General features: G+C 35.6%; 1 protein-coding gene across 1 annotated transcript; it reads right to left on the bottom strand.

The window, feature by feature from the left end:
* Positions 1 to 1,396: 1,396 nt before the first annotated feature.
* Positions 1,397 to 26,916, bottom strand: Orc2 (origin recognition complex subunit 2). Its single transcript, XM_069820398.1, has 9 exons — positions 26,718 to 26,916; positions 25,091 to 25,198; positions 22,662 to 22,877; positions 21,401 to 21,609; positions 17,972 to 18,171; positions 14,284 to 14,416; positions 9,513 to 9,744; positions 4,235 to 4,468; positions 1,397 to 1,743 (listed from the first exon to the last, which is right to left on the bottom strand). Exons 1-9 carry the CDS (start codon positions 26,821 to 26,823, stop codon positions 1,538 to 1,540), a joined length of 1,644 nt encoding a protein of 547 aa, XP_069676499.1. The 5' UTR covers positions 26,824 to 26,916; the 3' UTR covers positions 1,397 to 1,537.

Below are 26,916 nucleotides of genomic sequence, written 5' to 3'. Positions count from 1 at the left end.
AATGTGATTTGCTCCATAGTTCAGTAAAAAGTCCACAGACTGCAGTATTCTTCTCGACTACATCACAGAATTAATAGTGTGTGTTTAACTTTAACCTTGAATATCTCAAAATCTTTGGAAAAGGAGTTAATCATGTTGACTTCTGAACACCTCATATATTGATTGCTACACTGAAAAAAGTCACAATTACTTCCTAACACTCCAGATATTAGGGCTAACCTGTAGGAGGATGATACTGAAAATTTCAAGCTATCATCATTGAAAGCGGAGATGTGATGATGTAATAAGCAGCAGTGGACTACATTTCTATTCCACTCTAAAACATATATATTGATTGCTACACTGAAAAAAGTCACAATTATAGTTGCGACGCTGTTATTCCCAGCGTGACGTCTTAGGAAGTGAAGGCTCTATAAAGTCTAGGTAGATAGTATCGTTCGCCATTTTTGTTCTTTTGTTGCCGAGCTACCAGACGAGGAATCTATTTGCCACACTGTTAAACATCATGTCGTAGCTCCTATGATAATAAATCAAACGCACTGTAATTCAGCAAATAACTGAGTGGCAAATAACGTCCTCGTGTGCTTTCTGTGAACGCCAATGAAAGAGCCAAAATGGCGGGCGATTATTTTAAGTATTTATCGAGTCTTAGGAAATGCATGACGTCTTCATCAGCGAATCACAAAATGCACACGTTTAAATGTAGCCGACCTGTAACGTGATTGGCTGCCAGAAATTAGAGTGATGGGATTATACTTCCCAACACTCCAGACATCAGGGCTGACCTGTAGGAGAAGGATACTGAAAATTTCAAGCTATCATCATTGAAAGCGGAGATGTGATGATGTAATAAACAATAGTGATAAAAACATATATGTGGCTACACAGAAGAAAGTCACAATTACATCCAAATCCTCCAGACATCAGGGCTAACCAGTAACAGGAAGATACTGAAAACTTCACGGTCGTCATTGAAAGCGGAGATATGACGTGTATATATATTATAGCTTAGAAATATGTAATATATATTATTACAACTCTAACCCCCTTTACCCACGGCCTTTTAAGAATCTACATTTCAATACAGAGAATTCTTCAATCAAGGAAATCAACCTGAATCCACTGTTGTTTTGTGAGTGAAAGATAATTTCAGTAGGAGCTTATTTGTCAGTCTTAACAGAATACTATTATGAGGTCTATGCTTCCTTCTGCCAGCATAGAAAGAAAATGTTTGCTGGTAATCAAGTCACCCAATTTCCTGAATTTCAAAATTTATTGTGTAACAAAATCCTTACACCAATTAAGAGATTCATAAGCAAAGCAAAATTCTTAAATAACTCACATTACTGATTTAACAAGTCATGACAGGATTACATAAATGATAATATAATGAGCATTTATTTCTGAACAACTTGTATTTGATATCCTACGGTTATATATTTACACTGTACAATAAAATACATAACAAATCCACTGAGTAGTATCACTTGTTCCAGTCCACATATCTTTCAGAACATCTAATTAACCAGGCCATGCACTACGTTTCTTCCTCAACCTGCTCTAGAAAGCGCTGTAGCACAGTTCTGTCAACTGGAATTTGCAGCAACTCTAAGCCATCATGGCTGCGGCGCTGGCGTACCAGTCGATGATCCAGGAATTCAGTCAGCTGTGCTCGAAGTGCGAGGTCTGAACTCACCAGCAGCGCTTCTCTTGCTGACCAGTACAGGTCTTTGAAAGGCATTCCTGCAATTAATATGTCTCTGATATACTTTTAAGATGAGGCTATAGAAAGACAAGCATTGGAATGGAATCCCCAAGGAGCTAGGAAAGTGGGGCGACAAAGAGGGACATGGAGAAGAACGGTTAATGAAAAGGTGGGAAAGTGTGGGAAAGTCTGGAGAGAAGTGAAGGCTAAAGCAGCAAATCGTGTCCGTTGGAAGGTTCTCACTGAGGCCCTATACTCCACATAAGGAGTGAAAGGATATACTACTACTACTATTACTATACTTTTAAGGCTATGAAACTGTGAAATTAATTAATCTTAAACTTTTACCACATATTTCTTAGTGTGGAAATGCTATACACAAATTTTCAGTCTGATATTCCAATTAGTTTAGTTATAATTGAATTGTACTTTTTAAAAAGGAACTAAGTGAAAATTTGCTACGTCTCAGGAGAGCAAAAAAAAAAAAAAAAACTTATTTTCATGAATAAATTCCAGTATATGTATTTTAGCTTAATTCTGCTACATAGTTTGTATTTCAGTGTTTAATTAATAGTTCATAGTATTTTGTTGTTTAATTCGTAATAACTCTTGTATACATGTAGCTCTTATCTAAATCAAATTGTTGAATTCTTTGTAAGTTGATACGTATCTATGTATACTTTTTGCTGGTTGAGTGGAAGAGAAGGCCTTACGGCCTTAACTCTGCCAGCTAAAATAAATCATTATTATTATTATTATTATTATTATTATACCAGTGCCGTGCTATAAACATAAACTTGATGTTAGAAATACAGGAAAAAGTTTGACTAAGTCCCTTTCTTTGCCAATCAATGAGTCTTCAAAGTATTAATCATTTCATCAGTAAAAATAAAAATTGACGAAATTTGACTTAGTTCCTTTCTAAAAAGTGCAATTCAATTAATGTTTGTTGTTTTTTTAATACTCAATTATAAATGCCCCAATTTTCAAGGTTTATATAATTTTTCTTTAAATTTATATATTTAATTTATTCCTGATGTATGTAAAATATAACACATGCTTTTCATATTTTTCAAATTACTTTTTGAGAAAAAAAATTTACCCTTTTAGTTGTCAATTTTTCAATTTTTTAAAACTTGTCACGAAATTTCACTGGGATTGAAGAAAAACTGCATTCATTAGAGCATTTTCAGTGTTCTAAAATGCTAAAAATTTGAAAATGGAGAAAACAAATATCAAAGTACAACATGCATTATATTATCGATATCCTTCCTATTCAGGTGTACCACACAAATTTTTCTCCTACATAACAGCGCGAAATATGAAATAAATGAAAATTAAAATTAGTTAGAATGAACAACAAAGTTTGTCAGAACAACATCTGAGTGTCAGTTTAAAGGCCTGCAGCAACAAGCACATGCTGGTCCCTTTAAATTCGTCCAGAGGTGCTTTAAATTGTTGAAGGGCCAAAATAAGCACTGATTTATAAAACTGAAACATTATTTTTTATCCATGTTGAATCTTTCGTACACTACTTTTAACACTTGAATATAAATAATTGATTAAATGGCGATCTTACTCGTGTTAATTATGTAATCATGTGCAGAACACACACACTATTTGACACAACTCTTCATCACATGAACGCACCCACACAACAGCAGCGAAGTTGAGATGACGCCGAGACACAGAAGGCTCTGAGGATGGTGTGAAGTAGCACCGAAACAGCTGTAAGCCGCACATGCTTACATAATTAACACGAGTAAGATCGCCATTTAATCAATTATTTATTGTTTTTTATTATTTTTTTTAGAGTTAAAAACAAAATGTCCATTTTTTAATGGCATTTTTTGTTATTTTAACTGATCCATAGCCTTAACAGAAATAACACCGTACTAAATTAATTTTGTAATTTTGATATCTCCTTCACAATTAAGCCCCGCTTTCCTCCAATCTGAATGTAGAACTTAAACCTGAACTGAACATTTTTAGGTTGAGGTCACGTGACCATGAATGAGCCTATTACTTTTCACGAGAGTGCTTTCCTCTAGACTAGAATTTAACTGAACTAAGGTAGTCTGAATGTAACAGACACCTGAATCAATCTATACTTTTTCAGTTTGTCACTAGAATTTTAAGTTTTCCTGTAGAATTCAGTAATATGAACAGTATTCTGTACAGAAATATGCATTGTTGCTAGAAGTATCTACATAAAGATTATTATTTTTTTGGTCCTACAGAATACTGTGGAATCCCGGCCACCAAGTTACTCAACTGAGTGTGCTCCTTGTATAATGGCAGTTGACTTAATAAAATGTCAACATACATGCCCAACTTGGAGTCAGGCCACAAAGGGAAAAACACTGGAGGAGGGGAGTTCGATCCGGTGCTGTGGATTGGACTTCGGCATAGCTCAATGGTGAGAGCGCTTGGTATGTAGAACCAAGGACCCGGATTCGATCCCCGGTGCCGGAGTGAATTTTTCTCCTCTAATATTAATTGAAACCAATGTAGCCTCTGTGTACTTACCCAAATATGTTGGGTCTTTGTGATGGTTGAGCTGGTGACGAACCATAATGATGAAAATGCTGCGAGCATTTGATGTCAAAGAATGGAACACATTGGATAGAGATGACAACGCAAGTCCACCTGATTGTTGTACCAGTAAAGAGTTCTCAAACTGCGTCTCTCCAGCGTAGGGCTGCATGGAAGTCACGTCCCACCAAACAAAATTGTAGCGACTCAGCTTTGCCTCATCCCAGACTGCAACAAGCAACAACAGATCAATCTACGAGTGCCAAACCATTACATATTATATTGCTGTAATTATAATTTCATAAATTATAAAGACCTTCATACTGCTGTACTTAGTAAAATAAGCTTCATGTCATCGATTTCATTATACTTTCGATATTATCATGATTGAAGGTCTTGCAATCGATATATTTGCCATGACATTCTCTATTTTGATCTTGGACCATACGAAAATCCATTTAAATTCTCTGGCCAGAATTCTGGACGGAATCCAGTCATGCAGACGAGACGGACAAGCTCCAGCAATTCATCTACTATTGAGTCCACAATCTGCAGTACAAAGAAAAACGTCGTTTTCACATATAACTCGTTTATATGAAAATTTGGAGCAGGCCACAGTGCAACAGCAACATATTTGTTAAATTCTAAAGAAATAATAATAAGTACTCGACATACAGTAAGATCAGTAACACTTTTAATGTAAGTAGAATGTACAGAAACAAAAGTTTGTTTTCAGAATGAGAAAAGAATGAAAGCTAATGAAACAAAAAAAATTGTATATTCAACAATATTGAGTACAATAACTGATGCATATGAGAGATGTAGGTTAAAACTTGATAATCCACATTTTGTTATGAAATGTTATAAATGTACTACCTATGTAGTCGTGAAGTTGGTAAAAGATAATTTTTCCCAATCTGGTAACAGATAGCATGACTCAAACCCACACCTGAGCTCTGGCTTGAATCAAGAAACCAGCTTCTTTATCTTTGAGCTAAATCAGTGCCTTGTAACATCCTGCCAAAGTATTTGGTGTGATAAAAACCTCCAAATTAAATGCATTTCAGAACAAGAGTGTATCAAGTACTTGGGTCTCAACTTTGCCAATGTAACGATATTTGACTCTCGAAAAATGATTTCAAAATTAAAAAATAAATTGCATTTACTTAACAATTGATATATTATTTTACTTCTTATGTTTCTTGTACTTCAGTAACAACTTTGAAATGTGAATTTAATTTACCCTCAAGGCTTTGCAGAATGAGATCATATACACCTCGGGACCGATTTACAAGAAGAAGATTGTGTTCTACAAAAACAAGACAGCAGCTCTGCCTGTGTACGATGAATTCCAGAAACTCTGGCATTCTGTGGCAGTTGAGAGCATGGATAACCTGGAGATAGAGGAATATCTGGAGAAAAAGGGAATCCGCTTCATGCAAGATCATGGACCCAAGAAGCCGATACCCCATAAGTGTAATAAACCGAACCAGCGCAAGAAGCAGCTCAAAAAGCCGTGAGACAACAAGCACTTGGCTGACATCTTGGAAACGTACGATGACAAGTGAAGATCGGAGAAGTGAGAGTGGGATTGATTATTTATTGTGACGTTGGTAGAGGAGACTGATGCCGTTGACTGAACATGAAGATTAGTAGATAATATAGAAGTACACAGTTTGTGCATTGTGCGCGACTGAAATGATGACGAAAGGGTGTATGTGAATCATGTATAATTGATGGAACTCTTAATATAAAACAGAATATAAGTATTTATTCCTTCGTCAGATTTTAGAAGTGAATGCCATATCATTTATAACGTTTTTTTTTTATTTTGATAATTTAGATAACATTCATTTCAATATTTGTTTTATTGCAGTATGCCACCCTTATGAGTAGGGTCAGGAAGTTCATGCATTTTCATAAATTTTTCCATTGTCTGTAATTAATTGGTGATTAATTATCTTCACGAATCATCAAAATGTAAGCTTATCAAACCAAATTTTATGTTGCATATTTGGTTTTTTTTTTATAAATGCATAATATTTCATGATATTTATATTACTGCGGCGTATTTCGTTTAAGCTCATTAAAGCTGATTTTATGTTGCATAAAAATGTATAGTTCTGATATTTTAAATAAAAGCATCATATTCTGTTTTTGAAAACTGGTATTGAATGAAATTATTATAATTATTTTTATCAGAAAAGTATTCAAAGTTTTGCAGCACACCTAGCGAATCTCACAGCAGAGTAATGTGCTGCTCTCAACAATAAATAATGTAAGTCCACATCATGAGTCAAACGAAAATAATTAGTTGGTTAGAAGAGAAATCGAATGATGATCAGCACTCTATATCAGCTCAGATGGAGATATTGAATATAGCGAACATAATACAGTCAGATGAAAGTGATACTGGAATGTCTAATGAGAATGTTGGAGCTCGAAGGCCAAGAAGAGTAAATGCTATTTATAGTGGCACTAGTTATATTAAGCCTATGTTATGTTTATTAGATGATAATGATGTTTTATAAAAACCAATTCTGAGTGCATAATTATGATACTTGTATATTCAATAAAATAAAGAATATTATTAATATCACACAATTAAAACAATAAAAAGTGATACATTATTAATTTTATGATGTATAAAAAATTATAAGATGTTAGGTACCACCTAACAACGTGAGGCAAGTGATCGTGTTACACAACAAAGTGCGATTAATTGCGGGTTAAATTTAAGTGTGTAAGAAATATCTGTGAAACACAATTTTTTCTGACTTTTAATTACAGTACAATGAAATCCCTCGCAACTGGTACCCAATTAAGTGGAAATACCAAAACAACGACACTTTTGGCAGGGCAATTTGGAAGAATGTTTAAATCTGCCACAGCCTGGACCGTCAGTGTTACGAAGTTTGCACGAACTTTTATGTTCAGTGAATATTTGAATTTAACATTAGTGTTATTTGTGTTGTGTGATAGGTTTTAATAATGAACATCCAGACAGTTTTTATATTTATTTAGTTATGATCAAGTGATTGAGAAATTAGCTTCACATCGCTGCAATTTCAACATAAAATATGAACAGGGAATTTTTTTTTAATATCTATTAAACTAACTGGCAAAATCACCATTTAATTCGAGAAAAATTCGTTCCGGCACCGGGAATCGAACCCAGGACCTCTCAGCTCTACGCGCTGAGTGCTCTTTCCAACTGAGCTATGCTGGGACACGATCCACGGTGCCGGCCGAACTCCTCTCGTTGTAATGTTTTACGGCCTTACTACCTGCACTTTAGACAATGTAAGTCATACATGCAGGAGCGCATATTTAAATGACTTTATGGCCATATTCAACAACAGTTTGTGACAACTGCATAGCTCAGTTGGAAAGAGCACTCAGCGCGTAGAGCTGAGAGGTCCCGAGTTCGATTCCCGGTGCCGGAACGAATTTTTCTCGAATTAAATGATGATAATACACTTTGGCTACTTCATAGTAGTCGTCAGTAGCGGCCGGTGATCCAAATCCTCAGTGAGGCCAGATGCAACTACAGTAGTTTAAGTGCCTCCAATAGAAAATGTTTATTTATGATATTAATTATTATTGTTGTTATACTATTAATATCATTATTACTGTATTATTATTATTATTATTATTATTATTATTATTATTATTACTACTAGTAATAAAAAATAATAATTTCACTCACCAAATAAGCTGTTATTCTGCGAGTTTCAGTGATTGTTTCACTGTGATGAAGCATCCCATATTATGTGTTGAAATTTCCCTTTCTTTCTTTTCTTTTTATTTTTTTCCTTTGACAGCAACAAACAAGGCCAACAGAGAAGTTTATTTTGCACCACAATACCACTTAACCATTTATGTTGCCCATATCAGGATGCAATAGAAACTCGCGTTTTAAGATTATCTGTCAGAAAAATTGTCAGCAATGTCGTAGGTATCTCGGTCGGCTCTCTTTTTATTTAAAACTTCCTTTCTTTCAATATTATTTCTTCTCGAAAAGGACACTCTAACAATGAATTAACTACACCAGCATTATTTCTCGCATTTGTTTCTGTTTAAATTTTCCCGAAATACTTAACAACATTGGCCCAGATTCACTACACGAAGTACAATAGAACAACACCCTCGCTTAAGACATAAACTAAGACATAAGAGGAGAGAATAGTGTGGGTCTCTGCCTGCCAAAGAGCTGGAATGTTTGTTATTTATGGCCTATTTAGGAAGACAAGTCACCCTATTCCCACCCCACTCTACCCTTGAAGCCGGCCCATGGTTGAGAGGATTGAAACCTGACCAGGCCAGACGAATTGTGCCTCAGTTACAACGTTTAAAGCGCAACGTCAAAAGCCCGTGAAGACAAACGAAAATCCAGAAGCAGACCCGGTACGAACGATCCTGGCCTCATGAACAAATTTTACTGCAAAACAGGTCTATATACATCACAAGCCAGACCCGTCACCAACAATCCTGGCCTCAGGAACAAATTTTACTGCAAAACAGATCTATCTACATCACAAAGTTTTCAAATGCTTCTACAGCGATATATGCTTCATTCAAATAACTAATACATTACATAAAAACAAAATTTGATTTCAGTTAAGCCAAGTGACTGAGGCCCGGCCTCACTTGCCTCAGTCAATCAGCCGCCACTGGTAGTCGTGTAATAATCAATGAGGTAGGCGAGACCTCATATATAATGAATATGTGATGTATTAACTGTTAGCAGTTTTCACAAACTGATGTTGAATATGGCCATAAAGTCATTTAAATATGCGCTCCTGCATGTATGACTTACATTGTCTAAAGTGCAGGTAGTAAGGCCGTAAAACATTACAACGAGAGGAGTTCGGCCGGCACCGTGGATCGTGTCCCGGCATAGCTCAGTTGGAAAGAGCACTCAGCGCGTAGAGCTGAGAAGTCCTGGGTTCGATTCCCGGTGCTGGAACGAATTTTTCTCGAATTAAATGGTGATAATACACATTGGCTACTTCATAGTAGTCGTGTAATATTCAATGAGGTAGGCGAGACCTCATATATAATGAATATGTGATGTATTAACTGGCAAAATCTCATATCTGGAACTAGCCTGGTCTCTTTGATGCTGGTTAAGAGGGATTCTAATGTACTTACAAGCAAATTTAATTGTAAAGTACCAGTGCATATTTTGTGGAATAAGCCCCTAACCAGTGAACAATAAAGTAAATGACGATACACAATGTGCTTAGATATTCTGAGAAGGGACACTCACTGAGAGGAGCATTGATGTGGTCGATGGAGGCAAGCAGGTGCACATACTGCATCCTGGCAAGCCGTGACAACACATCCTGACTCTTTTCAGACTGCAGCATGGGGCCATCCAAGTTGTGCACAATGAGAAACAGCTCGCTGCACAGTTCGGACTCAATAGCTTCCAGGCACTCCAGCATGCCCACGGGGCAGTCAGACAGCTCCAGCAATTCATCTACTATCGAGTCCACAATCTGCAGTACAAAGAAATAAGTAAAATATACTTGTTTATAATAAGTACTGTAACTTTGCATCATCTATGAAAAACTTTTTATATAGGTCTAGGTGTGTTTACGTGAACCAAATTTATCTGTTCATCACTTCCACCAATAGATGGTATATGTGTACAGTATTTGTCCACTGTTCGTGGTCACAGAATTTGTTTATGGTATTTCTATACCTTAACAACAGAACATGTGCATAATTTGATTGAAATATAGATCAAATTAATTATCTTTCATCACAGATGGTGTGCACAATCTCAAGATAAGTTATACGTGTATCTGTTCCTTATTCATCCACTTAGACTTTCTAGTTTCGTTTGTGCAGCTGTTTTGTCGGCAAATGGTGTTACAGAATAATTTTCTGATCAAGGTGAATTTGAGGCTAAATTAGGGTTACTTTGCACAATAACACAAACACAGATTTAAAAAAAAATTTAATTGCATTATTTTAATTTGAGGACCTTCCATGAAGTTTAAAAACGTTTACTATAATCCACACTTTGTATTACAGCTAAATTACTTGAATTTGTTTTTCTTTTGATTACATATTAAAGTCATACATGGTCTCTCACTGCCAAACTTTGTAACAATCTCCAAATATGCCAAAGGAAAACGCTGAGACGGATACAAATGCAAATGACCTGAAAGGGAGGATATTATGGAATATGAATGGGAGGATGTAATTGGGAGACTAAATCCACCCAAGAAAGTATCAAGAAAGGGCTTGCTTATATTCCATTCCAGAACTTGACACAAAATAATACGTATAATTTTTTACAGTTATTCAGTGCTGTTGCCTGACTTGTCATTCGAAAGAACTGAAAATATTTTTGAAACAACATTTTAGAAGAATGTGACCACTTTGTATTGGAATTTTGTGTGTTTTTTTTTTTTTTTTTTTTTTTTTCCATGTTACTATTTATAGCAGTTTTTGAATCTATGTTTCCATTTTTTTCTGTTCAGTATATTTCATTGTTTAACACGTGTATGGTGCAATGTAACACCAGTAGTGGGAAACTTTGCACCACCCCTCTTAAAACTCTGGTGGTGCAAAGTAACCCCCAACTATGGGTAACTTTGCACCAATTTTTGGCAGATTATAAATTTCAAAAGACATTTATTTTCGAAGATATGACTGGCTAAATACATTCCCGCATGCCCCTAGAACGTATAAAATAAATGCCCACCTCAAAATTAGACATTTAAAGACTACATACAGACTGAAAACAAATTTATAACTAGAAAATGGTGCAAAGTTACCCCATTTTATGGTACTCGACATACAGTAAGATCAGTCACACTGTTAATGTAAAGTAAGAATGTACAGAAACAATAGTATGTTTTCAGAATGAGAAAAAAATGAAAGCTAATGAAACAAAAAAAATTTTTGTATATTCAACAATATTGATTACAATAACTGATGCATATAAATGAGAAATGTAGGTTAAAACTTGATAATCCACATTTTGTTATGAAATGTTATAAATGTAGTAGCTATGTAGTCGTGAAGTTGGTAAAAGATAATTTCTCCCAATCTGGCAACAGATAGCAGGATTCAAACCCACACCTGAGCACAGGCTTGAATCAGGAAACCAGCTTCTTTATCTTTGAGCTAAATCAGTGGCCTCTAACATCCTGCCAAAGTATTTGGTGTGATATCTTTTCAGTTCATATATCCTCATTTTACGTTCTTATTATATACTATAGCAGTAAGGAACAATTTACACTAGATCAGCAGTTCCCAACCTCTGATTTGAAAGAGGCCTGTGGAACCAAGGTGTTTTTTGAATGGTATTTTAACTAAGCTTACCTTCACCAAGCTCTCTGATGTTTATCAGCTTGTTGCAATATTTTGTATTTATCTCAGACTTTTTAGAAAGAGAGTGTAACAGGAATGAGTTCACCTGAGGAACTTCTATTGACTTGACGACAAGGGTGAAGCAAACTAAACTTGAGATCTCACTGAATAGAGAATTTGATTCATTTTCCATTCTCATTGACTTTCTAACAACACGAACTCTCATCCAATATCTTTGGAAGTAGTTTCATTATCTTCACTAATTGATATTAAAATTAAAGGAAATATATCCCTTCGGAATATGTATGATAAGAACTTTCTTGTGTTAAATATTATTAACGTACCTTGTTAACATGTTTCGACCTATTTTTGGTCGTTGTTGGTCTTGGTGCCTCTTGTTTCCTGTGTGGGTCTGTTCGAAGTGTAGAGTCAAAGAGTGTATGTATTTTGAAATTGAGTTGTGTGTTGAGAATATCGTTCGGGTGTGTTTTCGTGTGTCTATATGTTAATAATAGTGAACACAAGAAAGTTCTTATCATACATATTCCGAAGTGATACAGTGTTAAAAGTTGTATAATCAAGATGTAGAAATATATCCTTTCAGCAAAGCAATATTGTATCAAAAATCTCTTATTTGCAAGAAATAAGTTTGTTCGTCGAAAAAGAAGAGAAGCTATTAGAATTATTAGAAATATCTTATGATTCGAGCTTAAAAATCGAGTTTCCTACAATGTCCTTGCTGCAATCTTGTTGCATGCACCACACATATATCCCAATGTTTCCCGAACTGCACCACAACACTTAATGCAATTTGCATCAGCATGTTTGTGCGAGAGTACATTTTCTGTTTTGGTCTTCTTGAAGAACAAATGTAGAAGTGAACTTAATGTTGAGGTAGATTTGCGATTTAGAGCATCTACAACTGAGCCAGACTTCGCAAAGCAACTGATAACGTTATGGTAAGTCTAAACAACTAGCTTCATTCTTCACAGCAAAGACATGATACAACGTAAAATAACTTTGTATTTACCTATTTTCAGATTATACTCAAAAGCTAAACTGAAATTTAATATAGCTGTCAATTTATTAAGGACCTTCAATCCACTGCATAATGCAAATGTTAAATGAATATAATATGATAACCAGCCTAAATTATACAAAACATTCAGCGGTCCACCAAAATGAAGTATGAGCTTCTAGGGTTCCATGACACTCGAAAAGTTTCAAAGAACAACTATATCATGTACCTACATTTAATTATAACGTACCGGTAATTCTAAAAAAAAAAAAAGCAATTATACAAGCAGGATATTAGACCTTACTATTTTATTTACTACATAAATGATGTTTTACAAGAATAGCAGACTATTTTAAGAAAGATTTTCATTTGATGAATATGACTGTATTCTAGTGAAAAACGCAACTGGACTATAGAAAATTAGGGACTACAATAGAGTTTCGAATTACTTACTTACAAATGGCTTTTAGAGAACCCAGAGGTTCATTGCCACCCTCACATAAGCCTGCCATCGGTCCCTATCCTGTGCAAGATTAATCCAGTCTCTATCATCATATTCCACTCCCTCAAATCCATTTTAATATTATCCTTCCATCTACGTCTCGGCCTCCCCAAAGGTCGTTTCCTCTCTGGTCTCCCAACTAACACTCTATATGCATTTCTGGATTCGCCCATACATGCTACATCACTTGCCCATCTCAAACATCTGGATTTAATGTTCCTAATTATGTTAGGTGAAGAATACAATTCATGCAGTTCTGTGTTGTGTAACTTTCTCCATTCTCCTGTAACTTCATCTCTCTTAGCCCCAAATATTTTCCTAAGCATCTTATTCTCAAACACCCTTAACCTCTGTTCCTCTCTCGAAGTGAGAGTCCAAGTTTCACAACCATATAGAACCAGTAATATACTGATTTTAACGTCAATGAAGCAAAATTTTGTTCTTTATTTCCAACAATATCGGACGACAGATCATCATTATTTGAGCTGTTGAGAGCAGAAGTGGTGTAAGTCAGGATTGGTTAATGAGGTTTAAAGTAAAAATTCTGTAAAATACAGCGCAAAGTAGCAATTAATATGTCCTTCTTGCCATCCACTGACTACTAATAGTTTAAATAAAATGAATATTAATTGCTATTTTGAACTATATTTTACAGAATGTTTACTTTAACCCTCATTACCTATTTTTGACTTACACCACTTCTGCTCTCAACGGCTCATTTATTCCTAAAAACTGAAAGTGGGAAATGAATCAAATTCTCGATTTTCAACTTGGAGAGACCATAAGTTTAATTTCCTTATTGTTGCTTTAATCATATCCTGAATGCTAAACACTGCTAAAGCTGGACCATGAAGACTGGAATTTACAGAATTTAGAGAACTAAAACTGTCAGATATAAATAGGCTAGGCATGCAAGTCAAGAGAATTTCTTCAGGCAATCACATTCCTATTAAACTGTATCTCAAGACTCTGAAATGAAGAAAAACTATTCCAAAAATATGCGAAAAATAAGAGAATATGATAAAGTCAGGCTTAACTAAAATATCAATTGAAAACAAACCTTGATTCAGAGTACGCAGGTTGAGAACCGCAGATCTATTCCATAGCAATTCCTGGCCGCCTTGCGTCTCTCCTTGCTAGTTTGGCAATTATCGTGCATATTTCGTAATAAAAAATCAAATAACACTGCACCTCTTTGATGGTAAGACTGGGGAAGAAGCCATTCACTTCCAGCACCCGCTGGTCTTGTAGTTTTTGGACATGAAACTGCTGCAATGTATGGCGCTTTGATCCTAGCCCATACAGCACCACACTGTACCCCTCTCTGCAACATCCACACACATATAACACTTAAAATGTACATCATGAGAGGGAGAGCGAGAGAGAGCAGAAGGGAGAGGGGAGAGGAAGGGGAGGATGAGTAGGAGGGGAGAGGGAGGAAGAAATATGGGGAGAAATGGGGGGAAGCTATAGGGGAGAGAGGGGAAAGAGGGAGAGGTAGGGGAATGGGGAAAGGGAGGGTAGATGGAGGGGAGGAAGAGAGGGACAGTATGCATGCGTGGATGTAAGGAAACCCGAACCTCTTGTTTATTTTATTCACGCACACGCACACACACACACACACACATATATATATCCACAAAAATGGTCATTTAGTTTAACTACCTTATTATTTAGATTAACTACAATATTATTGTATTCACAAAATTGACAATTAAGTAATATTTTGTCTCGAGTAGAAGATCTTGCAAAGCAGAAGCAAATTATACAAAAAGTGTGTCTATTTTGAGAATAATTAATTTTTAAAACAGTTTTTCTATTCACCTGCAAATTTACAAATACAAGATATCACTTCTTAGCCATTGATATATGAAAATCTTACTTTACTTTCAGTAATATCAGAATTAAATGGGGTCAAGGGGATGACAGAGGTAGTACCTTTGCATGGGGTCAACTCAGCACTAGTCCTCGTCTACCCAGGGCTAAGATGAGGCACATGCAAGATCTTTTGCCGAGGATGCTACAGCCAAGACCGTCCATGCATGGTGAAGAACCACATCCTGCAAGAGGTGGCCCTGCTTATACTGAACATGGCGGATCTAGACCTGGTTGGTCGATAAATAGCCCCAGCTTGTTTAACAACAATACATGAGAAACCGGTAAGAAACAGCTGATAGTAGTCCTGAAGAATTCAGGCTGAATAGGTGAAAACCAGCAGGTCTTCTTTAGGAAGACTCAAGGCGAATATCCGGCGCCCAAACGGGATTTTTTTGGCTAAGGAATGGTAACCCTAACAGAAGGTTCTCTGGTCCTCCAGGTTGGGGGTTGGGCTTTGGGTTGACAACCCAATCCCGGAAAAATTTAAACACTGAGAAACCCAAAGAAGCAAGCCGGACTGACTTAAATGCCTGGAAAAGAAAAGTATTACGAAAAAATCTTTGGGCCTATTTATGAGTAGGGAGCAGATTTTTATGTGCTAAAAAATTTAAATATATTTATTTTTTATGTGCTAAAAAGTACGAAAATATTTGCTAAAACTAAAAAAAAATATATATTTTTTTAAATATGACAAAAATACCTTACTTAGCTTGAAAAAAAAATGTTACTAGGTACTCACTAATCACACTTCAGTATCAGTTGCTAGTAGTTGTCCGAGAATTGCAGTGAACAACAAAGGTCATTTCCAAATTCTCCATCACAAATGCATGCCCATTATCTCTGAACAACGACTTATACTGTGAAAACGATCTTTCCACATCACAGGACGTCATATGTGCATATTTAAAGAGAGGAATGTCACAAACACCTACACCGTCAATTTCACCTACAGGCACACCCTCCAATACTTTAGCAACTTTACACATTTTTTTATATTCACTGTTTTGCCGTGAATGCACACGTGAAGCAGCAGCAATGTGCTTGTTTCCAGACAAATGTTGGGTTACCTGAGAGCCCTGATCTGCACTCACTGATTTACCACATGGTTGGCAAAATAACACTTTTCCGTCGGTAGTAAAACTGTTTTTAAATTCATCTACATATTGCTTTAGACGCGATCTTAAACTTGATTTGATTTTAGGCACCTTAAGAGGCTAATATGCACACGTCTTATCGTAAAAAAATGTTTCTAGCTGCTGACTGACAATGTCGGAGAAAAGCTTCCTATAGCGATGCCACCACATCTACACTACACAGCTTATGCTTATGTTCCAATAACAGGGAATCACAACAAGATGTATTTCCTCACTTCATAGGCATGAACGAGAGGCGAGAGATTTGTTTAAATTAAATAATGTTTATACCCGTGCTCTTATCTGTTGTGTTTCACAAACAAAGCGCGGAATGAAATCATCTTCAGCAACAATAAACATTCCTAATTATGTGTTGCAATATCTCTCCTTCTTGTCCATGTTAATTTATTCTCATATAATAACACTGATATGCTACCTAGCAGTTCTCAGAACTTGAGGCGAACTATTACAAAAATGGATCACAGACACACCACACAGCCTATAGAAACACGAAGCGACCAAAAATTCTTAAAAAGATAACGTATTTCTGAGTGATATAATTGATTTAGTTTTAAAATATTTAAAAGTTCTTGTAAAAAAATTATTTAAGTGAAAAAAACTCCAAGATTTATGTGTTTATAATAGATTTCATGAAAATATGTATTTACATCATTTTTTGTGAAAAATATGTGTTTTTATGTGAAATAAAATTCGAGTTTTAAACTGAAACTTGACATTCGGAATTTTTAACTTTGTTAATTGTATATATTATTTTAATGTACCGAAGTACAAATGATATTTCCATGCAGATATTCTGCGTCATTATAGAGGGAACCCAAGAGTTGGAGCTTAATCTGAGACGATTCTAACCGGCATCAGAGTTGTATCCGGTGTGGCTTAGTGGATAAAGCATCAGCACGTAGAGCTGAAAACCCGGGTGCAAATCCCGGCGCCGGAGAGAATTTTTCTCCGTTCCATTACTCTTTCATCGTTTGTTAATTGTGTTTTATCACACGCAAGAAAAATATTTAATTACATAGGAATCCGCTCCTTACTTATGAGCAAGGGTTTTGGTGAATCAGAACAAATGCTGAGTTATATGAATTATATATAGGTATTAACATTGTTGTTGATATAAAACTCAGAAGGTTAGAGTGTCTGGGACACGTAACCAGGATAGAAAACAATCGCACACCCAAAGCTCTACTAGATGCATTGCCAGTAGGAAGAAGGAAAGTCAGACGACCTAAATTGAGATGGCTGGATGACGTTCAGGCTGACCTAACAAAAGTTGGAATTAGAAGATGGAGAACACGAGCATTAGACAGGAGTGATTGGTCGGATGTTCTGAGGGAGGCTAAGGATCATTCACAATGAAAATTAAACATAACATAAGCGTTAACTTAACGTTACAGTAAAATCAAGAAGTCATACTATCATTCATGATGGGAACATAAACATAACAGCAAACATACTTGGTAACCATGGAAACATAACAACGACGCCATTTCCTCATATTCTGTCGTATACTTCAGCGCTCCACGATTGTGTTCTGTTTATAAAATCACGTAAGCATAAGCATGAAAGTTTGGAGTTTGCAAACTTTCATGTTAACGTCTTACGGTAATGTTTATGTCAATGCTTATGTGAATCATTGTGAATAATCCCATTTGGTAGTCTGGGTGCAAACTTCTGTGTTTATGTTACGGTTATGTTTAATTTTCATTGTGAATGGGCCTTAAGGCTAAACTACAAGGGCCGTAATGCCAATGATGATGATGAATCAGAATTAAATATCTTGTAAGAAAAATAGGAAATAAAGCACACAAGCAGTGAAGGGCTCTCAAACACCAATGCTGACTACCCACCCCAGAAGGAACATCCACTTGTCAAAGAACTGCACATGCTCTGCACAGAGGTTGAACACAGCTTCTTGATGAGATAGGGTCATGTCTTCCAGAATCTTGCGCAGCTGTTTCTCTGCTAGACGTGGTTGTTGAAGTCTACTTAAGGTATGGTCTGAAGTCACAGACTTCTGGTTCGTGAAGAATTCTTCAGCCCTCAGTACCTATTGGTAAGCAATGTGAGTTTTAAAATCTCTATTATAATTTCATTAGACACAAAACATAGAGAACCAAAGTAGTATCAAAAGCTCGGAACTATAACTAACGTATAATATATTCACATTTTAAACACTGATTGTATTAGAACCTGCTGACCCTTAAGAACATGCACAATGAGATAGTTATTTATTTTTCATTGTGAGAGAATTCAAGTTTGGTGGCTTCGTAACACTGCTGTAATTATCAGCCATTTATAAACAAATGTTTAGACAAACAAACTAAAATACAAGATAGCATACAAAACAAATAACACAACACAGAAATATCTAAATAATCACATTAAACATTCAAATAAATATAATTCAACTGGAGTTTACAAACTAAAATCCAATAGTTGCTCACATTTTTACATAGGACAGACAGGAAGATCCTTTCACACAAGATATAATGAACATATTAAAGCTATAACCAAACCCTACATCACATCAAATTATGCAGACCACATTATCAACAATAATCAAGACTACAATAATATGGAAACAGATATGGAAATTTTACACATCACACCAAAAAGTTCACAGTTAAACATCTTAGAGCAATACGAAATATATAAACATACAATAACATACCCACAACATATACTTAATACACAATTACAGTTCAATGCCCACACATTATTCGACGTCATGATACGTCATAACACACAAACAACCAGCCCTCACCATAAGAGCAACATACCCCCACCCCTACAATCGACAAATGCACATCACAGAATCCAAGATCACCAGTAGTTCAAGAGGTATATACCTTTTTTTTTTGTTTAACGTGTGACTAAGAATTTTATGTTTTTAACAAACAAAGTATTAACATGAACTTTAATCAATGAAATGTTTAGCCAGTCTGCCTCTCAGTTTAGTTTTTATAACATGAAATAGTTGATTCGTCTTATTGATACATGACCAATACTTCTCTTTCTACTTCTCCTTCTTGGATTGGGCCAATTGTGGTTTGTTTCTATCCTCTTAGAAAAACTGCTTTCTCAATTGAAGTTATGTCATCCATTTTATTTGTAGTGATATACTGGTAGAAGCATCTTCTTTGATATTTGAACTTCATCTAATCTGTTCATGTTACTTATTGTTATTATTTTGTAATTTAAACTGAAGATATTTAGTTTTTTTCCTAATTTTGTCTACTGCTGTGAAATGCAGGAGCACTATCCCAAAGCAAGAAGGCAGAAATCACGACACTCCTGAGGCAATAAGATATTGATATTTTCAACATCAAGAAAGCCAATCTCACAAGTGATGACTTATGTACCACTCAGGGGCGTACGCAAAGAGGGTGGAAGGAGGTTACCAGGTTTGAATCCCCTTGAACTTTAAAAAAAAAAAAAGATCTATTTAGATTTGAGTATTTTTTTATTCATAATTGTTTTCCCTTCTCTAATTTTTCACAGTCAGAATAACAAAATCTACACCGACATAAGGCATAGTCCTTCTACCCTTCCTTCAATATATTCATCATGTCAGTTTCATTCTTCAATTTTTGTGAGTTCCATGTTCCATTATTGTGTTTAATTAAATTTATTTTAAAATATTTTATTGTTTCCATAGATTTCCCTCTTATGTAAAGAAAAGTGTCTTACTTATCATATTATACAAATAACTATTGATTAAACATATGTATGATTATTGTGTAAGTGTAATAATGACAAGTATTTTTTTATACAAAATTAAACAGAAGTTAAAACTGTTAAAAATCGGATGGCTGTGAAAATATCACGTTTCAAAGATTTTATAAGGATATTCATGAATATGTTCTATAAGAACATAGTATAATATTAATATAACGTAATATAATAATAATAATAATAATAATAATAATAATAACCACAACAACAAGAATAATAATTATTACACACATACATACGTACGTACGTACATACATACATACATACATACATACATACATACATACATACATACATACATACATACATACATACATACATACATACATACATACATACATACATACATACAATTTAAAATACCGATTATGTAAATTGTAAACAATGGAATGATCACTGGAACAGATACGATAACAAAGACAAATAAAATTTCGATAGGGATTAATCGAAATGACAATGAACCTGGAAATAAAATATAGTATTCACAATTCATGCCAGGTTTGAATTACCACAAGAGAAATATTACACGGTTTTTTATTACTTCTTTGGACTGAAATCATAATTTCGGCAAAACTATATTATAAATATAGAAGACATTTGAAGTTGTAAAGAGAAAGGTATGGAAAAGTATATGCTATTTAAAAGGTACCGACTTTATCTTATTCTCTGTCAAGAAGCATATGACTATCTCTTGGATATGGAACAACAAGTTTTGATGGAGAAATTATTGCAATAAGTGAAAGTCTCAGGAATCTTCTATGCCACATCAATAATTTAAGAATGCAATTATATTGTCAGACTCCAAAGCAGCTATTCTATCAATAGTCTCTAAACACACACCTTCATCTCAAACAGCAGAAATAACTAAAATGCTCTCTCAATTAATATCACTCAATAAAAGAATTGTATTCCAATGGATACCATCCCATTGTGGAATCCTGGGAAACGAGAATGCAGATGCACTAGCAAAGAAGGGCAGCACTGCTACTTACAGACCTGTTACTAAATCTAGATATTACTCTGTGAAAAGCTTTATTAAATCTACATACTTAGACTTCAACAAACAAAATTTGATAACACAATCTCAAGGGAAAAAATGGAACTCTGTGCATCATAATCCACAGTTAATTCCCGATTTACTATGAACATTGTCTGTAGCTGCATTTAGATTGGCAACAGGCCATGATTGTTTGGCCAAACACCTGCATAGAATTGGAATATATCAGTCCCCTAACTGCCCATTGTGCAACTCGAACCAAGAAATGGATTCAGGACACCTCAAAATCTGTGCTTCTGTGGCTGGCCATGATAATATCTTTGAAAAATATTGGAGTGCAAGAGGTCAAATGACTTTATTGCCAAACGCCTGGCATTAGAAAACAACAACAACATACTTAACGAATTATCTACAAATCTGAAAAAAATTTTTTTGAAAGTAAAAAAGTTAAACAACACAGCTGGATAGCTTAAAAACAAGAAATCGAGGAAGAAATACACGTGAAAAAAGAAACTTAGAAAGCTACCAACTGTTTACAACTTACATATTCCATGTCCTGTAACTTTCTCTCTCTTCTGGGCAGAAGTTTTGATTCCTCTCTGGTTTGTGAGGCCCTGAGTGGCTCATTTTCATCACTCTCTTCTTCACTGGGCTCTGAGCTTTCACTATCAGTAGGTATGTAATCACTTTCACTGGCTGAGAAGTCCCAGTCGCTCTTGTCATCAGCATCATAGCGAGCAGTACGGGCAATGTCTGAAAAAACACAACAATTTTATAACTACTAGTTGTTCTACATGTTTTAATGCATCACTTCACACAGTCGATTTCGACATGCTAGGCAAACAGAAAGCTGGATGAGACTCACAACCACGTGGTTGGGAGTTCAGTAAGAGATTCATACTAAAGTGCATCCAAAGCAATTATACAAGTAGGATATTAGTGCCTACTATTTTATTTACTATATTAACGACGTTTTACAAGAATAGCAGACTATTTTAAGAGAGATTTTCATTTGATGAATATGACTGTCTTCTAGTGAAAAACGCAAGTGGACTATAGAAAATTAGGGACTACAATACAGTTTCGAATTACTTACTTACTTACAAATGGCTTTTAAAGAACCCGGAGGTTCATTGCCACCCTCACATAAGCCCACCATCGGTCCCTATCCTGAGCAAGATTAATCCAGTCTCTATCATATCCCATCTCCCTCAAATCCATTTTAATATTATCCTTCCATCTACGTCTCGGCCTCGCCAAAGGTCTTTTCCCCTCTGGTCTCCCAACTAACACTCTATATGCATTTCTGGATTCGCCCATACATGCTACATCACCTGCCCATCTCAAACGTCTGAATTTAATGTTCCTAATTATGTCAGGTGAAGAATACAATGCGTGCAGATCTGTGTTGTGTAACTTTCTCCATTCTCCTGTAACTTCATCCCTCTCAGCTCCAAATATTTTCCTAAGAACCTTATTCTCAAACACACTTAATCTCTGATCCTCTCTCAAAGTGAGAGTCCAAGTTTCACAACCATACAGAACAACCGGTAATATAACTGTTTTATAAATTCTAACTTTCAGATTTTTCGACAGCAGACTAGATGACAAAGTTTCTCAACCGAATAATAACAGGCATTTCCCATATTTATTCTGCGTTTAATTTCCTCCCGAGGATCATTTATCATATGAAATACTGGAGAATCATAAATACAAACTGACATCTCAAGCTACTTCACGCATTCAATGAGAAACTACTAAAAAATATAAAGCTTATACTATACACTACAGTGAATACAACTTACTGTTTTTCAATCTTCTGCGCAGGCTGTAAGGAGTCTTTGCTGTTTCAACCACATGTTTGGAGGTCTTTGGTGTGCTATTAATAGCACGTGGAGTCCCAGAATTGCCATAAGGTATTCTCTTGGATTGTGGTGTTCTTGGAGTAAGTGCTCCCTTCCCCTTTGGAGTATGAAATCCAAACATCTGGTGACCTGGTACATCACCTGCCTCAAACAATTCTGTAACAGAGTGAGAGAATTTTAATATGCACATCACAAAATAAACATAAGGTTAATCAAGTTTGATACTGCAACTTGCTATACAGAATATTAGGATTTCTAGGTCAATACACAAGAAAATTATACTAGATACATTACAACCCTGTTAATACGCTTGTCACAGGACTGTGGCCGTAGAGCATTCCATATTGGTCTTAGAAGGGGAAGAAAGAAGATTTTACCTAAAATCCTGGAACCGAAGTTCGTTTGGAAATTCTAGCATAAAAAGGGTGGTAGGTTCAAGTTAGGCAAGAGCATACAAATTAGTTTTCGCGTCAATGCACCTCCGTTATGTGATATAATCTTCTACTGATATAATTTGGGTCTTCAGTTCAGTAGCATTCATTGTTAGCATCACTTCTTTGTAGATAAATTCCACCTAAAATTGAACATGCCTATTTACTAAAATTAAAATTATTGTTAATTTTATATAAACTCCTAAAAGTCCTAAATTGGATATTATAAAGCCCAAAATCTCTCTTTTTTTTTTATCGCCTAGAAATCCATTCCCTAATCATAACCGACTGTACTAAAGAGCATGAAGTCACATGGAGAAATCAGAAAAACATAGACTTGCCACTGTAACCAAGATCAAAAAGTTATATCTCTGGCCCACTCTTACTTATCCCTTACAGTGTGCTCCACTCTACCAAATCAAAATCAAATTTCTTAATGATTTAGATAAAGTTACCAGAGGAGCATGCAAAGAGCTTATTGGTCTTCCTCATGACTGCCCTGACAGAATGCTCTACTCCCCTAAAAAATATCGTGGTCTTTCGTTAATGAAAGCATCTTGGGAAGCTTATATACAACATATAAATATCTGTAATATCCTTCTTCGTGTTGATGACTGCCATCTCCACAATGTTAGGGACCTTGTAAGCGAAAAAGTTTCTGCTCTGTCAAAACTGAATATCACAACTATTGATGCTATCAACTGGTCAGGTCGTAAAATTCGTAAACACTTAAGAAATGACGCATTCCAAACTTGCATGCTCTTTCCAATGCATTTCTTAACGAAAATTGAGTTATTTAAGTTACCAGCTCCTTTAGTAAATACATCTTTAAATTGTGATACATTTTTAATAAACTGAAATGTACTGTGAGGCAAAAAAATTAAAAAAAGCAAGATTTTATAAAATATCAATCCATATCAAATACAATGCCTCATCGCCTCATCAAATATATTCTTATTGTCACCAGACATTTTTCTGACAAGACCAACACCTTCTACCTTTCAAAGGATTTTCCAAGACAAAGGACAGTCTTATCATCCTTCCCATTTCCCATTATTCCCATCCCAAAGCATTCTATACAATAAATGTTGCGGTTCCAGCAATGGAGTTTGTGACTTACTAATGGTTCAAATTTTTACTGGGGCCATAATCTATTTGATAATTCCACTTTTTAGGCTTTTCAGCAAGTTCAAAATTACATAACATGCATTTACGTCGAGAGGATCTTGACATGGAAAATGAAGAAAGCACATACTTAGCCAGGCCTTTATTGCTTGCTTGTATATCAAATCTTGAATACGAGTAAGCACCATTTTATAGCCTATGTAAAAGCATTATGTTGAGGTATGTGACAAAATCACACAAGGTTTGATAAAAAGTTAGTTAAGTGACAGGCCGAGATCTGTGATAGCTAGTAGTGATGTCATGACATTTTTCGTGTGCCACAATGGTATTTACCCCTATTCAAGTTTCAACTCATTCTGAGGCTGACTAAACAAAATGTTTAGTCCCTGCACCTTTGAAGAACAAGTATGGCCCAGAACAAAATGACCAGAATCTGCAGCTGAAAGTTTAACGGGATAGCCGCCACAGTGGCTAGATGGATCTGGTTTTTATAATTTGTGTTGTACAAGTCTGTGGTCTAGATAAATCAGGGGTTTTCCATCACCACATTTCATTGCAGATGTTAAGTAGACCAGCCTCCTATTGACACACCCTGGGCAACAGCTGTCGGTAAATTGGTCTACTACATAACTGGCTTTCATATAGGTGAACAAAGCAAATCAAGTACCTGCTATCAGCAAAAAAAAAAAAAAAAAAGTTTAATGGCACTGCTATACAACCACTCTAGAAGCAACATATTGTCTACACTAGGTAATGGAAGGAGGAGGAAGCAGTATGTGCGATTTTATAAAATAAATATAATATTTTCTTAACCTGTTGGCTTTTCATTTGTCGTGAGGTCTTTACACAGTGAATCATCTTCTTTCTCAGAATCACCACTCTCATTGCGTTTTCTTGATTTTTTCCCTTGAAAAGCATTTCCTGTAATAAATAGGTAATATTAACAATGAGAAATTATAAAACGCATACACTTAATTAAAAACAGACCAAAATAAGTTATAAAGCAAAATCTAATGTGTGTGTATCTAATGTCTACCCACTTCACTTGCGTAATTCGGGTTCCGCATATTGCGGATAGATGGCAGGACTGTGACCTATTTTCAAGTTGCACACCACTTCAGCAGGCCACGTTAAGCATTATGTGTATCTGTGAAGAATTATGTCGTGTACTATTGTGAATGTATATGTAAGTGTTTCGTGTAAGTATAATGTAGGGAATGGGTGAGGATGATGATGGAGAAAGAGAAACCCTCGAATAGCACCCTTGGCTTAACGTCTCCATTCTACGGACGAATCACTATCAACAGTGACATATGCTTTCTCTTCATATGCTCTGCAGAGAGATTTGGGATTTAACCCAGGCATATTTGTGCACAATTTAGTGATTAGAAGTTGCACACCACCATCTCTCCAAGTCCCGAGGTAGAAATTTTACATGAATTCCCGCAGGGAATCGAACCCAGGCCGGCTAGTCTGGAGGCAGACACGCTACCACAGAGCTACTCAGCGGACCGCAAAATCTAATATAGGCTTTTATTTCAAAGCAACAAAGAATGAATGTATCTCGTAGATCTACAAAGGTGAAGTACGTATGAATAACAAAATTTATGTATTCTTAAACCCAATACCCTTAACATAGTACATGTTTTTCTTGTGGTATTTCTGAAAATTGTAAATGGCCAGAAACAAAATTTTGGCCACCTGAATTTTCCAAGTTCCAGCCTAGATCATGGTTCCAGTTATATCATATTGCGCATGCTCGTAAGCACAGTATGTTATAACTGGAACTTGGAAAATTCAGGTGGCCCAAATTTTGTTTCTTGGTCTGTACCTTAAACAAAACAAAAATTCAGCGCTAATTTCACATAATGGTAGGACGTTGCTGTGAAAGTCGTGGCCGGTGGAAGACGGAATCGCATACCTTCTAGGTATGGATAAACTCCAGAACACGAACTGCACCCTTTCCCTCTTACTTCAAAATTCCAACCTTGTGCACAGAAAATAAATTATTGGCACTGAAAAGTGCCTTTTTGTAAATATAATGATGCGCATTCGACAAACTCAGACAAATCTACTCATTTTAGTATTTTAAGATATAATTTGGTAGGTGCAGTCCGTGTTCTAAAATTTTCCCGTATGCTGTTTGGTAGGTAGATAGAAAATGACGCTAGTTTTCGTAAGGTCGAGTATCAGTGACATGTTGAGTTGGTTCGCTCAGATTTTTTATATGCACTGCATATACCGGTAAGCTTCTTGGTCGGTAGGTGGGTATGGATCGTAAGCAACGGTATGGATAGATATCCGCTTTCCAATAACGCAATCGTAAAGAATCACCTTTAGTGGATAAGCAATAGATCAACACTCCATTGTGAGCAATTTCAACTTAACCTCAAAAGAATTAAAAAATATTGGTACACTATAATTATAATCACGATAATACCTCTTCGCTTGGCCTTCAAATCCTTTATTGAAACTATCTCTCTTACTACGTCTTTATCTGCAACAAACTGCACTTCTACATGCTTTTTGTTCAATTTCATTTCCATTTTCACTTCACTTTACTACTGTTTATTTATGAACGCTCCATGCGCCGAAACCTGAGAGGATAAAAAGAAGCCGAAACTTCCATTTTCGCGCGC

Source organism: Periplaneta americana, chromosome 3 (assembly GCF_040183065.1).
Source record: "Periplaneta americana isolate PAMFEO1 chromosome 3, P.americana_PAMFEO1_priV1, whole genome shotgun sequence".
In the NCBI taxonomy this organism is placed as follows: domain Eukaryota; kingdom Metazoa; phylum Arthropoda; class Insecta; order Blattodea; family Blattidae; genus Periplaneta; species Periplaneta americana.
This window is presented reverse-complemented; position numbering and strand designations above follow the sequence as displayed.

What these genes read in the sequence shown, in the direction of transcription:
- Orc2 (XM_069820398.1), bottom strand. Translation starts at nt 26,823, where the DNA reads ATGGAAATGAAATTGAACAAAAAGCATGTAGAAGTGCAGTTTGTTGCA. An exon ending in GACAAATGAAAAGCCAACAG is followed by an intron (nt 22,878 to 25,090) that starts GTTAAGAAAATA and finishes ACTCTGTTACAG; the next exon opens with AATTGTTTGAGGCAGGTGAT. An exon ending in CCAGTCTTACCATCAAAGAG is followed by an intron (nt 9,745 to 14,283) that starts GTGCAGTGTTAT and finishes TTTGTACTGCAG; the next exon opens with ATTGTGGACTCGATAGTAGA.